The sequence below is a fragment of the Orbicella faveolata genome, unplaced genomic scaffold (assembly GCF_042242905.1).
Source record: "Orbicella faveolata isolate gen_17 unplaced genomic scaffold, um_ofav_v1 contig_2, whole genome shotgun sequence".
Classification (NCBI taxonomy): domain Eukaryota; kingdom Metazoa; phylum Cnidaria; class Anthozoa; order Scleractinia; family Merulinidae; genus Orbicella; species Orbicella faveolata.
In genome coordinates this window covers 17,068,098-17,083,150 of record NW_028301547.1, presented here as the reverse complement: position 1 = coordinate 17,083,150, position 15,053 = coordinate 17,068,098, and the positions used below count along the sequence as shown (strand labels likewise).

The following is a 15,053-nucleotide window of genomic DNA, read 5'->3' as shown; positions in this document are numbered from 1 at the left end:
AAGGACTACTTGCATAAAAGTAAAATTTATTTCTTAAGGAAAGAAGGGAGATTTAATTGTTTTCGTGCACCAACACATGGTCGCTGCGACTTAACATCAGTGACACATATAAATAAATACCCGTTACTAGTTTTTAGCTGTTTTCGCAATTGCTTTGCTTGCACATTTTTGCGTAGCAGCGAGTTTACGAGCGTTGTGATAAAGCCGCGTTAAACTTAATCAAACAATTTATAGTCACAAAACAGATGCTCGTTTTTTGCCTGTGTACGAAGCTTGCCGAACGTTTTGCCCTTGCACAGCACCCATTCCTGCAACTAAATCACCTTCCCTACTTTTCTTAGGAGTTGCTTAAATAGCGCACTCTTTCTCGCAACATTTACGAATGTTATTGTGTATGTGTTTTGGTTTTGCGTTTGGGGTTATCTATAGTTGGTTCTATAAATCTCATCCACCATAATCATGCTATAACCACTATCTGTAAATATGTATGAGGTCAATCAGGTAGTAAACAAAAATTGATCTTGCATGTACGGCTTCAGCAGGCTTCTTGACTAGCTCTGGGATTAATTTGCTTCTACAGTATGTAGCCTGCGTAACAAGTAGTTCCCACGTGAGTGAAGGAATGAATGAATTTTGAAATTTAAAACTCTAGTATTATAAAACTTTGTAAAAAATATTTTCTTCAAACCAAGGAAACTAAAGTTTTTTGTTGTTGTTATTGTTTGTTTGTTTGTTTTTTTGCCTAAAATGTTCCCACGAACACTTCTTTTTGTCAAACTTGCCATGGCAGTAAGGTAAAGATCAACTTTTGCTAGAAAGACGAAAAAAGTGGCGGGTCACCGTGCTCATTTTCGAGGTAAGGCGCATTGAAGACCATGCGATATTTCGATATTTCAAGTCGATCTTAACTTACAACAAGCAACGATAAAAGAACCTACATTAGTAAAATTTAGATGAGGTAAACGTATTCAATACATCACAACTGTCTGTTAAGTAAACTTTTCAGCTGATGCCGTTCTTTGAGATAGAATAACCTTAGCAAGAATACATATTAGTCATGCCCATCCACATTTGAAGAAAACTTCAGTCCCTCTAGAGCAGAAAAGGCGAAATATTTTAAACTTCTCACGTACAGATTTTTTTCTTTTTCTTTTTTTTTTTTTTTTTGTTAAAATAGGGAAAATCCCGAAAGGAAGTGATCTATGAATTGAAAAGAGGGGGTCACCGACCATTTCAGAGAAGAAATTACGGGTGAAGTTAGCGTACCCTGTGCCAGGCCTTATACTAGCTTATATTTCTTCCTCAGCGAGCGCGCTTGTTGTATGGTTTCGAGCGTCAAAGCCGTGTTAAAACTTAATCAATCTATTTAAAGTCAGAAAATAGGTCCTGTTTTCTTTGCCTCTGTACGAAGCATGTCAAAAGCTCCCTCCTAGTACAGCACCCATGTAATAGAGCCGAACGATTTCTCACCAGACTTCTGGCCGCGCGAAAATCGAGGCGACAGTCAAAACGCCTAGTGCGCAGGCTACTTCTAGTATTACTATTGTTCTTCTTAAAATTTGACCAAAGCTTAATGGCCTCGTCTGTACCAGAACGATTTCTCAGGAAACTTCAGGGTTTCCATCACCATCCGGGTAGGCTTCCTCTCCTACTGTGATTAAACAACTGACGCACGGAGCTCAGGAATCCATTGTTACCCGAAGACCCCTGGCTTTTTTGCCGGGTCTTTTTCGTGAATCTGACCTGGAAGACCATATTGAAAAACACGATTTGAACATTTCTGTTGGTCAGAGCAGAAGTCTCATAATACGAGCAGGCAAACTCGCTAGCCGTCTCTCTGGCTTCCTCTTTGCTGACACTTCTTCCTCGCCGGAGATCTTTTTTATTTCCCACCAGTATAACGGGCACCTGGCATTCTCCTTCCGGCTTTCTGACCTCCTTGATGAGTTTGATCATTTGCCTCGCCACCTCAAAGCTGTAATGATCGTTAATCGAGTACACCACAATAAATCCCTCGCCATTCCTTATATAAGAAGCTTCGGCCTGTATAATAGAGAAAAAAAAAAAATTAATTTTCAGACTGCACCAGAATAGTTTTTGCAATCAACTTTTCCCGTCTGTTCGTCCTATTTGCAAATCTCTGTCAATGTACTCAGAGAGTTTGCACGACTTCGAGTTGTCCGATCAAATTTTACAATGACTAAAAGAATTCTGAAGCGCTCTTTGGTCGAAGAATTATGTACGAAGTGACTGTAGACCACAAAAATGACTTAACTTGTAACGTAGCACAAGAAAATTTTCCGAGAACGAAAACTGAAACCGGCGAGTTTGGAAATGTGAACTGGGAAATTTCGACCGAGATTTCCAACGAACTCGTCAGCATATTTACTAGTAAATCTCATCAGCAAGTTTCCAACGAATTCGTCAGCATATTTAAGTTTCACCAGCAGGACCAGCAAGAGTAAAACTAAAGGACAAAACTAAAACTATGGAAATCATCATTTGTAACCTATGAAACTCGGTGGTTTCGAAGTATACGTAAATCCCTGATTTGCCTGTCCGAACTGCGGTGAACAAATAGATTCCATGTTGCCGTGCATCTGTTCAGTAATATATCACAGATGACGCCAAAATGTGGCAAGAGCAAATAAGTGGCACACGGGGCGATAGCCGAGTGTGTCACTGATGTTCTTACCACATTTTGACGTCTTCCGTGATTTATTACTGAACAGACGCACGGTAACATGGAATCTATCTGTTTTGTATAATAAAGAAGCATTAAAATGTTAATGACGTCATATACGGGTCTCTCTTCCATGATCCAACAGACCATAAGTAAGAACCAATCAAAATGCGAGAATATAACAACGTATAATAGACACCACCCAACGCATCTCCTAAAGGGACACTCGGTCGTTCATCTTATTTCGATCGTAAGCTAAGAGAAACCACTTGGCTTTGTGTTAGTAAAAGTGGTATATAATTCTAGTAGCACTGCTCTTTTTCTGGGCAAATTAAGCTAAAATTATGTTACTTTTTTTTAAATTGCACTCTTTATAAACATGGCAAATAAGTCCAAAATAAATTTTTCTTTCATTAGAAGACGTTTATTCTTGTTAGCTGGTAATTGTAGCTTGTTCTGACCCGTCAATTCTCTGACAGAGATGCAATATTTCTACTAATTTTCGCTCGAATCAGCTGGCGTGCTTGACGCCATTTTGTAGCCTTGCCTATGAGAGGTAATGGGAACGACTTGGTATATAATGGGACTTCCGGTAGGCCCCAGTCCCCGGGCTCAGTAAACTTGAAATACTGGTGCTAAAACATCGAACAACGTTAAAGTGTGTTTGGGAGTCCACGCGCCTGTCAAAATATACGGATCATACTAGCAGTGGTGAAAATAATACTAGTCTTCTCAAATTTTGGCAAACATGCTAGCACAATCTATAACAGCCTAGAAACCACTTATGGGAGTTTAGACAGTTTTTAGGAAAACCTTCTTCACTTATATATAAACCACAAATCAACAAAAATTCTCTAAAAGAAATCGAGCAACATTTTATCACTGAAAAGCATTGCATGCTACACTGATCTTGGTGACAAATCTGGAGGTGTTAACATTTTCGCTATCTCAAAGGATCTCCGATTTACAATCGCATTTCATCTTGAGCTATCGGCAAAATTATCTGTAAACTGAACCCCTTGGTCGGCAAAACATGCTGTTTACTTTTCTTGTTCGCACTCAAAGGCAAAACATTTTAAAACAATCAACTAAAGGATCAAAGAAGATGCGACTTAGCTGCTTACATTGCCAGCAGTGTCCAGAATATCCAGCGAAACGGTGCTGTCTCCAATGGGCACGGCTTTCTCATACACCATCTCTAAAGAAAGAACAAATTTGGGTGGTTTGCAACTGGAGGAAGTTCAGTCACGCATGCATTGAGTGCTATACGTTGAGGGGGGGGGGGGGGGAGGGGGTAGGTCCATATATTGGCTATATGGGTATGTGCCGCAGGATAGGGTAGGGTTTTTGAGGTTCCCAATCTTTAAATAGGGTACGTGTATCAGTTTTGCCCTTAGGGTACTTAAATTGCATCAGCTAAATTCCAGTGGGTAAATGCCCAGCCAAACGAAAACCAAATTCTCTGCTTGATGCTAAGCTTCCATTGTTACAGAACAGAAAAAAAAGCTGCCCCCCTCCCCCCTACACGCCATTTTTAGCTTTGTTTTTCCCTTGAACAGGGCGTTATTTTTCGGGTTTGTCCAGAGGGTATCAATTTGCGTTTGCTTCATCCTTAAATAAGGTCAGGGTTTAAGACCCTTCGCGGCACACACCTATCCGAAATTTACAGGAGTACCCCCGTGCTATGTCAGCAAATTGACGCCCCATGTGCACAATTAGAGCCGCAAACAGGTCTTTGAAATCAGTGTTTTCATTAAACAACAACAAAAAAGGCGGTACTTAGCAGATATAAAGGCATGATTTATGGACGAAACTCAAACCAGCGGCATAATCGGAACTTCAACCTCAACGTGATCAGCGGAAAGATCAACTCGTCACTCGCATCGACTCTGCGAGGACTAATGAGATTTTATTAAGTATCCATATACAGTTGAAAAACTTACTGAAAGATTTAACACTCGACGTTCCGACGTTTCAAAAGATATACAATTGAACCTCGCTATTTCGAATTCTCAGGGGAAAACAAAAACTGTTCGAAGGAATTGGGATAGAACTCTTTATATGCTTGGACCAAGCGCAAGTTGTAACACAGAAAACACTGAATCGAAAGTACATTAAAATTACAATACAAAGCGATTTACTTTTAAACAATTGTTTGATCGCATCAAACAACCGCATTTACTAGATGAGCACAAATCCTTTTAGAACTAGATGGATTTTCAAGTTGCTACCAGCATTGTTGTCATTATTAAGCTCTGCGCGCGCCACTACACGTGTAAACTAGCTGCTAAAGAAATCATCACTCCAAAGCTATTTTGTACATAAACCTGGCGGGAATTAAATCAACCGACACCAACTTATCCCGGTTTTCCGGCTGTCGCGTCAAAGGAGTGCTCACAGGTTTATTTGGAGTGTTTTAAATAAACTTCTTCCTTACCCAGTGTAGGATCATATTCATTAAGAAATCGACCAGTCACGAAGCGAACCACTAAAGCTGAAAAACAAAGCAGAGAAAAATATGTCAGTCGCATTAATCGTTGATCAAACAAAACGCTTTATGAAAGATTTACTAAAGCCGACAAATTATATACATTCTGATAACAGATCTAGAGTAACGTATCTATACCTTCCAATGCAGGGGAGAAGTTAAGGCGAGGAAAAATATCTATGTCAACTTTCCTGAGAGAAAAGGTTCAAGTGGAATCCCTTGAGAAATCTAGGACATAAGCCAATAACTGATTTTGCACGAGATATATGGATTACGTAAGTTTACGTTCCGTGTGATGTTATGAAGGGCAGCAGCTCTATGCTGTTAATTCTCAAAACCCTTCAACAGTCACGCGCGGTATGGTTTAATCTGCGGTTAATCTGTTGATTCGTCTCAAATGTTGCATAAAACCGGATTCCCTTCTTGAGGGGCCAAGGCAAAAAAAAAGCGAACAGTCGACTGCACACTGACTGATCTAATCACCAAGTTGCATTTGACAGCACTGAACATTACAACACAGTTATCTCAATAGTCTGATACCTGTCTTGCCTACTCCTCCCGCTCCCAACATCACTATAGAGTGTTTCTCGTTGCGGCCTCCCCCCTCAGTGTCTCTACTCCCAGACTTCAGCTTGCCACCCAATAAACTTGGTCGTTTCTTCAGAGACTGAAAGTCTAACTTGGCTGGACTAAGGTCGTCATTAGCGCAGCTGAAGCTGTTGCTCCGACTATAATTTGGCTTTTTATCGGCGGAGTACTGGACAAGACCGAGACTTCCTCTTCGTGGAAGTTGGCCTTGAGCTCGCTGTTGTGGTGGCGTAAAAGTTCGTGGCGGGCGCATCGAAGACGCTCCATGAAACACTCGCGATGGAGCCGTGTTTTCTCGTCTTAGCGACATGAAGTATTTACTCCCACTTCATCATCTAATTAAACGCCATGGAGTCTGAGCTCGCTGATGTGCACCCAAAAGTTCGTGTGCTACGGTAAAGGCCTCGTCTCTTTGCTGCGCAAAAGTAGATGGGGTTAGAGGTTTTCGGGAAAGTGTCAGCCAATATATAGATCATATTGTTCAATTTGACAGGCGTTTTATTGTCATCCTTCCTTAGAATAACAAAGGACACTTTTGCGCATTCCATTTTGCGACACAATATGGAAAATGCAAATGTCAAAACAGTGCTATCCATTGCAGGGCTTAAAGACCGACCACTTTGCTTGTCATGATGTGCATGATGGATTTTACGAAAGGTCACGACTTTTACTGAATTCTCAGTGAAAGAACTCGTAATCCAAAAATATCTCAAAAGTACAAAAGCGTGTAGCTTTCATTTCTCCTGCTTTGGAAATGCGCATCATTTCCATTCTTGATTGTAATTATGCTTTGCGTTTGTTCCTAAGACAATGATGGACTTAACGGATATGTGGTAATGGAGAACAACAAATACACTATTAGGAAGCAACTTTAGAGACAATAAAAGGTACATTTAAGAGGAGTAAAATATGCAAAGAAACTACTGTTAGCGATCATTCTTTTAAAGAAAATGAAACTATTAGTTAAATGGACTTTGAATTAGGAGATCTTTTCAAAAGCAATGATCCTTTGGTCAGTCGCGAAAGCAAGTCCATCGAGTCAGTATTCAACAGAAAACGACGAAAAAAGTACGCATATATTCGTTCAAAAGCCGTTTAAATTGCATTTTGATATCTTTTTGTTACACTGTTAAGACAAATTAGCAGACATCGTGTGTATTTTTGGCTTCCGTGCTTTCAATCGGCCAATTGTGTTACTTCCGGTGTCCCAGAGGCTTTAATGAAGTTATAATTGTTCATACAAAGTATTGACATAGTAAGCTAATTACGCTGGTTTGATGGCCTTTCCGCTACGGTTAATTGCGCTGACACAGCAACTACCTTCAAGTCTTTTAAAACGTTAGTACAGTACGTCCAAATCAGAAGTTCGTTATCATATGTACACAAGGCGACCCGACCCATCGAGTTACCGGCTTGAGCACGTCCTCCTCGAGCTAAACTAGAGGGCGGCACCAAACTGAGAAAATAATCAGGCTTAAATAATGTATAGCTATAAGTGTAAAGCAAAAACGCTAAAATTGCAGTCAGGGATGGAAATCAGTTAAGTGTAATGCATCTATGCTACGAGTTCTGATATGAGTACTACCTTGTTTTTACGCGTTAACACTCCACGGGCATTTCCTTGAGGAGGAAGCATCGGCGGAAAAAAAAAAGCAGTTACTAGTATTATTTTAGTTTCTCTTTCGCTGCCAGACCTGCCACATCACAACCTATGTGATAATTTGTCATTAGCACTACGTAGTCTTTCACGAGGCCTAAATAAACTCAGTTACTAGCGGATTCCAGGTCGTGACCGTCTTTTGCGGAAGACAGATGCATTTAGAAAGTTTCCCCGGGGGGTACTCCCCTATATGGGCTATATTGGTATGTGCGGCCCCTAAGGGTAGGGTTTCTCAGCTGTTTTGGTCATAAATAGGGTATCGATTTTGGCCATTTTGGTTATAAATAGGGTGTAGTTTTAGCACTCCTGCACTCTAGTCTTGAATTGGGTATGTTTCTTAAAAGAAGCTACTTTTTCACTATTATCAATAACACCGTCATCAAAAGCCCTTCATAACTTATGTTTAGGGCAAATGTGTCAGCAGCAACGGTCATAAATAGGCTATCGAATTTTTGGTCAGGTCATAAATAGGGTACCAAAAAACCCAGATTTTGGCCATAAATAGGGTAAGAGTTTTGAGAAGTGAGCCGCACACCCCCACCCAACTTTTCTGGAAGTATCCCCCCGGGAAAGTTTCTATACTCAGGACTCTTTTGAACTGAATGTTTTGAATAAGGTCTTCGTTTCATAAGAGATGTAAGAACAGATCTATCTCGCCAGAGGAGGTTTCACTCCTCAAATTTGGGTCGTAAAGTGACTGAGTTATCGGATAATTTGCTGCTTATCCGTGTCGATTACTGAAGTACGTGCAGACGACGTGACAACTTATGGTCAGCATGCGGTATTAACCCTCTTACTCCAAACAAGTTTAACAGGAGTTTACCTGGAATTTACTGTGAGTTCTCAGTCAGATCGCACGTGACGAGACATGCGCTTCTCGCTCCACGTAGGGAATAAAAGGGAGATTACATTTTTTTGTACAGTTACAATTTTTCGAACGATACCGAAGTTGGCTTGCTTTGAGCCTTTGAATGGAGTGCTCAGCCTGTCGATTGGGCTGATGAACTGACAGTGAAAATTCCGCTATTGAACAGTGATTATTTTCTGCCTTGTTAGCTTTTTAGCACCCATCCTGTCATGATTTAATGTTAATTCTTAAGTGGCCTGTCATAAAAGGCGCTAAGACGATTCAAAAAACGGATATTTCTGTCAGCTACTCATGCAACCATTTAGGATAAAGGCAGCATGAATTTTTCAGTGGTCGCTTGACTTTATCAGGAAAAAGTGCTTCAATGAGGTACGATGATATTTATACTGATTAGGTTTTGATTTACCCTAAGCATCACTTTTTCCACACTGAGTACAATCGTTCATCGAGTCACGTACTTGTTACGGACTCGGCATCTCATAAGTATTTTTTGTCAACACCACAAAAGAAACTATCTCTAGTCATGCAACTTTTAGCCGTAATTGCCTCAGTTACACCTCGCTCAAATCGTGTATCATGTGTAAAATTTCAACTATCTACTTCACTAAACCTTTGTTTCAACTGATCAAGCCAAATTGAGGAAGAGAAGTACTAACTATCTGATAATGAAAATGTTATGAGACTCAACGTAATTCGCGCAACACGAAGTACTAGCAAGTAAGAAAGAGGAGTTAAAACAACTCTATCTCAAGTTAGAAACGTCTTTGAGTACCTACTGTAACAGAGTGGCAGGCGAAGATCTTGTCAGGAAACGAGGTTGAAGTCGATAGCTACTGTAACCGTGAATAATGATCAATACAAGATTGTACATTATCTTTGTACTGTCTGTTGTCCCTTTCTTTTGAGAGGCCAAACTGGCAGGTTTGTCTTTAGGCGTCATTTAGACTGAAGTCTTTAAGCTTCGTATTTCCGTATTTAATGCTCTGTGTACATAACTTTAATTCCCTTGTGTTACAGTTTCCAGCCCAAAACAATTTAGGCCAGCCTGATATGACATTTACACGGCTTTTGATTTTTTTTCCATTAGTGAAAGAAACGTTCTACAAAAGAATCTGTATTCGAACCAATATTTTTATGTCTGCCCAGTGCAAAAAAAGGCGAAATATGTTGTTTCAGCTGTGTGTACGTATTGACTTTTTGATCAATATATACATACAAGATGTACAAGGAATCCAAAGTATTTCAGTTGATCTTCATTTTAAGGACAGGTCGTCACTTTGAGATCCTTCACTCAGATTTTGTGAAGCAGATCTGCACAATGTGAAGCTGTATTCGCTTTTGCGCAGTCCATGCATTCTTGACCTGAGTGTTTTGCTTATGATTCGATTATTTCATGATTCAATGAGCATGAGAAATCAGCAAACCACCTTGGTGTTCTCTTCCGCATTCTAGGTACGATTATTTTCATTAATCTTGTTGTTACTTTTTGCGATATGATACAAGCGTATATAATACGTGATGAATTTTCTGGCACAGGACCCTACTCCCCTCCTCTTGGCCTCCTCTCCCCCCTCCTCCCAGGGCTACGGGTTCAATTTAAAAGAGAAAGAGAAAGGGATCTGGAAAAGAGGTTGAGCTGAATATAGTATTTGGTAAGATATCGCATCGTGAATTTTCTGTTGAATTGTAAAGTTGGTTTAGTTACCGTGAAATAAACTGTCTAAAAGGCAATCACAGAGATGAGTACACCAAAGTCTTTTCCTTCACTTACTGTGATGATTCGCTTTAGCGCATAGGGCGCTAGTTTACTTCAGCTCAAAGGAGGGCGCGTATTGGAGAGCGGACGCTTACCAGGGACGGAGCACATATTCCTTTTTGAACATTATACTGATCTGACTGTGATCAAGAGACAGATATTTTAACTCAAGACGGGCTGCAGCCAAAGGGGTTCTTATAGTAATGTTCAGAGAAGAAAGCAGACTTCTAATCGCTCTTTTCTATGTCATTGCCTTGAATGTCACTTTCGCTGATAGAGCGCTTAAAAAATTATAGGGAAGGTGAGGGGTGATTATTAAAAAAACGCACTCGAGGGGAAGGGCTTATTTGAAAGGGTATCGCCGGCTAAATCGAGTCATTAGACACTCATTAAGGTAGTTTGTACCTGGCCATTTAAGGTCTTATCTTGGATCAGGATCGAGGTGTCCCGGGGGCAGGTGTTGAATTTTGGATTCGATAAATTGAAAATTTGAACACTTCATCCCTCTCTAAAGACCCACTGATTTATTATTGAGCTATTCTGTAGATGGCCGAGATATTTTTGACGTTGCGGAAAGAATGGTAGGCACAGTGAATTGCTCTCCCTTTTTCGTGTAGGTGCAGGTCATGTTATAAGTGAACAACTCTTTTAACTCTTTCACCACGTTCAACTAAATCTATATAGAAGACTAGAAGACCTCAAAATTCTTTTTGACATTTCAATTGAGGTGCAGATGTGACACAACAAAAGCGCATTGGCAGCGACGGCTCAATAACAAAACCTGAAATTGTGATCCGGAGTCCAGCACACAGACAATTAGGACACAGCACTCAAATGGATATGTGAACAAAAGTATCCGGTATTCCCGCAGATCAAAATAATTAAAAAGCGACAGAGCCGGTGACGAATATTGCTACTGAACACTAGTGTCGCAGTCTTTTCTCGAAATATATAATGCCTTTCGCAATCGTGTAAATTGAGCGTATTTCCTCGCAAACCCGGATAGAATTTTACAACTGAATCACAACTGAAACGATTTCGATTTTGCTCTCGGTCCCTCAACATCCACTTATTCCTGTACCCTGCAAGCATGGACAGGGAGACGGTGGTTGGGGGCTTTTTCACCGCCCTCGCGTGAAATTGTGACGTCATTTTCGCTAATCCGAAGATCATCTTGATGTCACGTCGTAAAATCGATTCCGTTCTCGAATGACTATTTACCTTGTACAACCGCTAAATGATCAGTGTATTTTCTCTGGATTTAAATTCCTGTACTGCTTCTATGTCTCGCCCGTTTTAAGAATGCACTAAGGGAAAGCATTGCTGTGGCTTTGTTTGAAAGAATGCAGTGAAATGTGGACCCTATTTGTTGAAGAGAATTGACCACTGTGAACAGGCCCGCGAACCAGCTGCTCTCAAAGTGGTTGAATAAGACAGTCGCCTGTGGACACATAGACATTTAATGTCATGGCTAAAGATCAGGAATTACTCCAGGCGGTTAAATCCAACGACCTTAATGCCTTCAGGAAGGTAGCGGCAAAAATAAAAGCGGCCAAATCAAGTGAGTACTTCTATCTTGATCAATTATACAAACATTTGAAAGAAGTTTGGTAATATTCCGGAAAACTTTCCCTTTTACGTGAGTCTTTCATTATGTAATGTGGGTTGCAAGTCTGGTTTATAGTAAGGGTTTAGCAAAACAATTTTAATAATCGTTTACTGTGACATTCGCATTTGAAAATATGAACTTAGTCGCGTTGTGAAGGTATATGAAAGCCTGGTTTGTTTCGCAAGATGTCTCGTGCGCGTATATGAAAGGTGTTGAGAGATGTGCATTCGCCATCACTGAATCTAAGCTAATACATTGTCTATTTGTCAATCTTTTTGAAAGAACAACTTGTTGGCCCTCATAAGGAATGAAAACCACAAGAATTATTTGTTCAAATTTAAACTAGTTTAGCTTTGTCAATTGGAAAATGTAATGGCGATCTCCAACTCATGTTTATTGTTTCAGCAATGTGCTAATACGATTCAGGAAGATATTGAGTCCGGATATTGTATGCATGCTGTACTCGTTTACTCTGATAACATTTCACGTGACGATTTTAAAAACGCTTTTGGTTGGTCAATTATATATGTATCTATTATATATCTTTGTGAAGTCAAGTGTTGGAAGAGATATTTTGGTGAGATTGCCAAAACCCATAACTAGGCACTTTCTTGATATCATAAATTGGATAATAAATTATCTCGCTAAAATTCAAATATTTAGAAAAATTCACTCATCGATTTGTCACTAGTTATATTAGAGATACACTAATTTACCCATTACCTGCTAATTTATTTATTTAGGGGATCCCTCAGCTAACAACTATTTTATGTCAGGAACAGTTTGCTTTGTGACTTTTCGAGATGTTTTAATTTAGACGTAGCTGTATGCACAAGGGAGATAATTTCCTACTGTTTGATTGTTTTAACAAGACAATGTGACCAAACTTAATAATTAAAATTGAGGAAACCCTGCCTATTTGTTTTGGGTCTAACTCAAATTAACCCTTTTAGTTCTTAGATTACCCAAGTTAATCATAATTTTGTGATTGCTTTCAATAATGAAAATATTGCTGTCTTTATTGTAGACAGCTGTCTGCATTATTTTACAATATGGTATTTGATGTATATTTGCTTTTCATACTTATTTAAATATTTCTTAATTTCTTTCAGCCAAAAATGTACCTGTTTTGAATTGTTTGACCTGTTGAAAAATTAAATAATAATTAAAAAAAGAATCAATGTTTTCCTGAACATAATGGTTTTTTTAAAATTTATAGAGGTGGAATAAAATTGCCACAAGTCTGGGAGACTGATTGTATTAGCATATCAGGTGTTAAATTTATTTAGGTCAATGATATTTCTTAGTCAATAATCTATGCATATCATTTTTCTAAACCCTACAGTAATTACTGTATTAAGTAAAAAGGCAAATAAACAGAATGAAGACTTATATCGTTTCAGTCAAATCCCATTTTAGGTTCAGTTATTTCCAAAATTAGGCGGCACACCATCCCATGTACAATATATAACAACATTACTAAAACACTGTCCTGTTTGGGAAATAATACAATGTATAACACTGGATAATACTTTTAAATATTATAGTCCTTGGAATTTTTGCTATTTACTTACTTACCAAAATGGACAGTATATTGTGTTGCCTGTTGTGGATTTGTAATGTTTTCTTAATTGTCTGGAAATACTTACTAATTTTTAATCTTTGTGTTTAGAAAAAGGTGGCAAGAAATACAATGTCAACATACAAGACGATGATGGGTAAAGCCTCTTTTATTGTTTCTGTCAGCTGAATTACATTACAATACTTGCAAAATATTTTGGGCAATTTTAATTTCAGAGTGTCGGTAAATAAAACTGTCCAAATTTTTTTTCTGCCTGAATTTTTTTAAGTGTCCAAAATTCTAAGCTGCTGAAATACAAAACTTTTAAGTAGCTCCAAAACTCTTACTGGTAGTTTCCTTTATGGAATAAACTCTAACTGAGACACTGCTTGAGACCCCAAAAAATTAAAACATTCTCCACTGATGGATAACATGTACACTGTAATCTCTATCAGTAATAATCAAGATCCCTATACAAGGAGAGATATCTGAGACCTTCCCCAAATCTGGGCCAGAGGGAATTTTTTGGCTCCAACTTTGATATCTACTGTATTTCATGTGGTACAGAATAAGCAACTCCACAGATGGTACCTTTTGTCTCAGAAATTATATTCTTGTTTTCTTCAGTGTTTAATTTAAATTTTGCTTGAACTTTTGGGATTACTGGCAGAAAATAAGGTTCTCAAAAATGATGGTGGATTTGAACTTCTGGCCCTATATGGGGATGTTTTGGCACATGACTTGGTCCACCCAAGCGTGCGTGACAAATAGATTCCCACCACATTCTCTTGATAAAGTTGCTATGACAGGGTCGAAAGCTTGTGATCGCTAAAACATTGACTCTGCTTCGGTATGTTGTCACTGATAATGTCTACTACAGAGTCTAGAAACAACATCTTTACTCCATTTTTTTTTAGTTAATGTCGGGTACTGAATTAATACCTGATTCAAATAAATACCTGTGGAATTTAATTGTGAAAATACTGTAAACTTGTATGTTTTATTCAATTTTTGTGTGGTGTGATTTTTTTCAATGTCAATTCTTTTTCTGTTGACAGTTTTACAGCTACCCATCATGCCTCTCTCACTGGCAGTAGTGAAGTTGTTATGGGACTCATTGGGTTGGAGTGTGACGTCAATGCTAAAGATAAGAAAGGTGACTTTTGTGCTTATTACAGACTGAGAAAATATCTTAATTGTGATGACCAAGAGCAAGCAAATTTATCGTAAAGTATTAATTTGCATTGCAATGCAAATTAATACAGGTGCAACTTTCCAAATAAGAGATGGGTCTTGGGTGAATGGCCCCATGGTCACAGCTACTTCCTGGTCACATGAGTCCATTTCCTTTTACTTTCGGCTGACAAGAGAAACATGCAGAGTACTGAGAAGACTGTCTAGAGTGAATTATCAAGAAGACGTTTAAAGGGAAGAAAACATCTCTTTTCTATGTCTGTCTGAACCAGTTTTAAAAGCAGAACAGCAGAAAGGGAGAATTTTAACTTAATTGTTTTTGCACCACAAGAACCAGAAGCCCAGTGAAAATCGTGGAACTACTGATAATAGGTTCTTAAAGGAACCAAACAGACATGACCATACAAGAATTGATGTATTAGAAGGTCAATTGATTAATACAAAAGATAATTTGAACTGATTTGCGTGTTTTTGTCTCTCCCAAATGTTATTATGAAAGGGCACCATAAAACATCAAAGTTCTTGAAATTTCCAGGGGGAGTTCCCAAGGCCTTCCCTCCCTGAACCACCTCTTCTACCACTAACTACACCAGGTTGGCAATACCCATCTTTGGGGACCTGCCTGATAAATTGTGTCCCTTTGCTC

General features: G+C 38.9%; 2 protein-coding genes across 7 annotated transcripts in view; one reads left to right on the top strand and one right to left on the bottom strand.

The window, feature by feature from the left end:
• Positions 1-9: 9 nt before the first annotated feature.
• Positions 10-9,196, bottom strand: LOC110061647 (ras-related protein Rap-2a-like). 3 transcript variants are annotated; one of them, XM_020768494.2, is made up of 5 exons: positions 9,060-9,196; positions 5,712-6,174; positions 5,121-5,177; positions 3,808-3,881; positions 10-2,043 (listed from the first exon to the last, which is right to left on the bottom strand). In XM_020768494.2, exons 2-5 carry the CDS (start codon positions 6,067-6,069, stop codon positions 1,624-1,626), a joined length of 909 nt encoding a protein of 302 aa, XP_020624153.1. In that variant the 5' UTR covers positions 6,070-6,174; positions 9,060-9,196; the 3' UTR covers positions 10-1,623. The 3 variants fall into 3 exon arrangements, with proteins under 3 accessions (XP_020624153.1, XP_020624152.1, XP_020624154.1); XM_020768493.2 differs by having other exon boundaries at positions 9,064-9,196; XM_020768495.2 differs by lacking the exon at positions 9,060-9,196 and adding an exon at positions 7,345-8,495.
• The window catches only part of LOC110061646 (uncharacterized), a 27,361-nt gene continuing 20,885 nt past the window's right edge, over positions 8,578-15,053 (top strand). For 2 of the 4 annotated variants that reach the window (XM_020768492.2, XM_089289972.1), the window contains exons 1-3: positions 11,226-11,604; positions 13,325-13,370; positions 14,272-14,369. In XM_020768492.2, the coding sequence (XP_020624151.2) occupies positions 11,511-11,604; positions 13,325-13,370; positions 14,272-14,369 (238 nt within the window). In that variant the 5' untranslated portion in view covers positions 11,226-11,510. Of the gene's footprint in view, positions 8,657-11,224; positions 11,605-13,324; positions 13,371-14,271; positions 14,370-15,053 lie in introns of those variants that run through there. The other 2 variants (XM_089289973.1, XM_020768491.2) reach the window with 2 other exon arrangements.

Coding starts and splice junctions, on each gene's coding strand:
- LOC110061647 (XM_020768494.2), bottom strand. CDS start 6,069: ATGTCGCTAAGACGAGAAAACACGGCTCCATCGCGAGTGTTTCATGGA. Junction 5,178..5,711: donor GGGAGGAGTAGGCAAGACAG/GTATCAGACTAT, acceptor TTTGTTTTTCAG/CTTTAGTGGTTCGCTTCGTG. Junction 3,882..5,120: donor TGAATATGATCCTACACTGG/GTAAGGAAGAAG, acceptor TTCTTTCTTTAG/AGATGGTGTATGAGAAAGCC.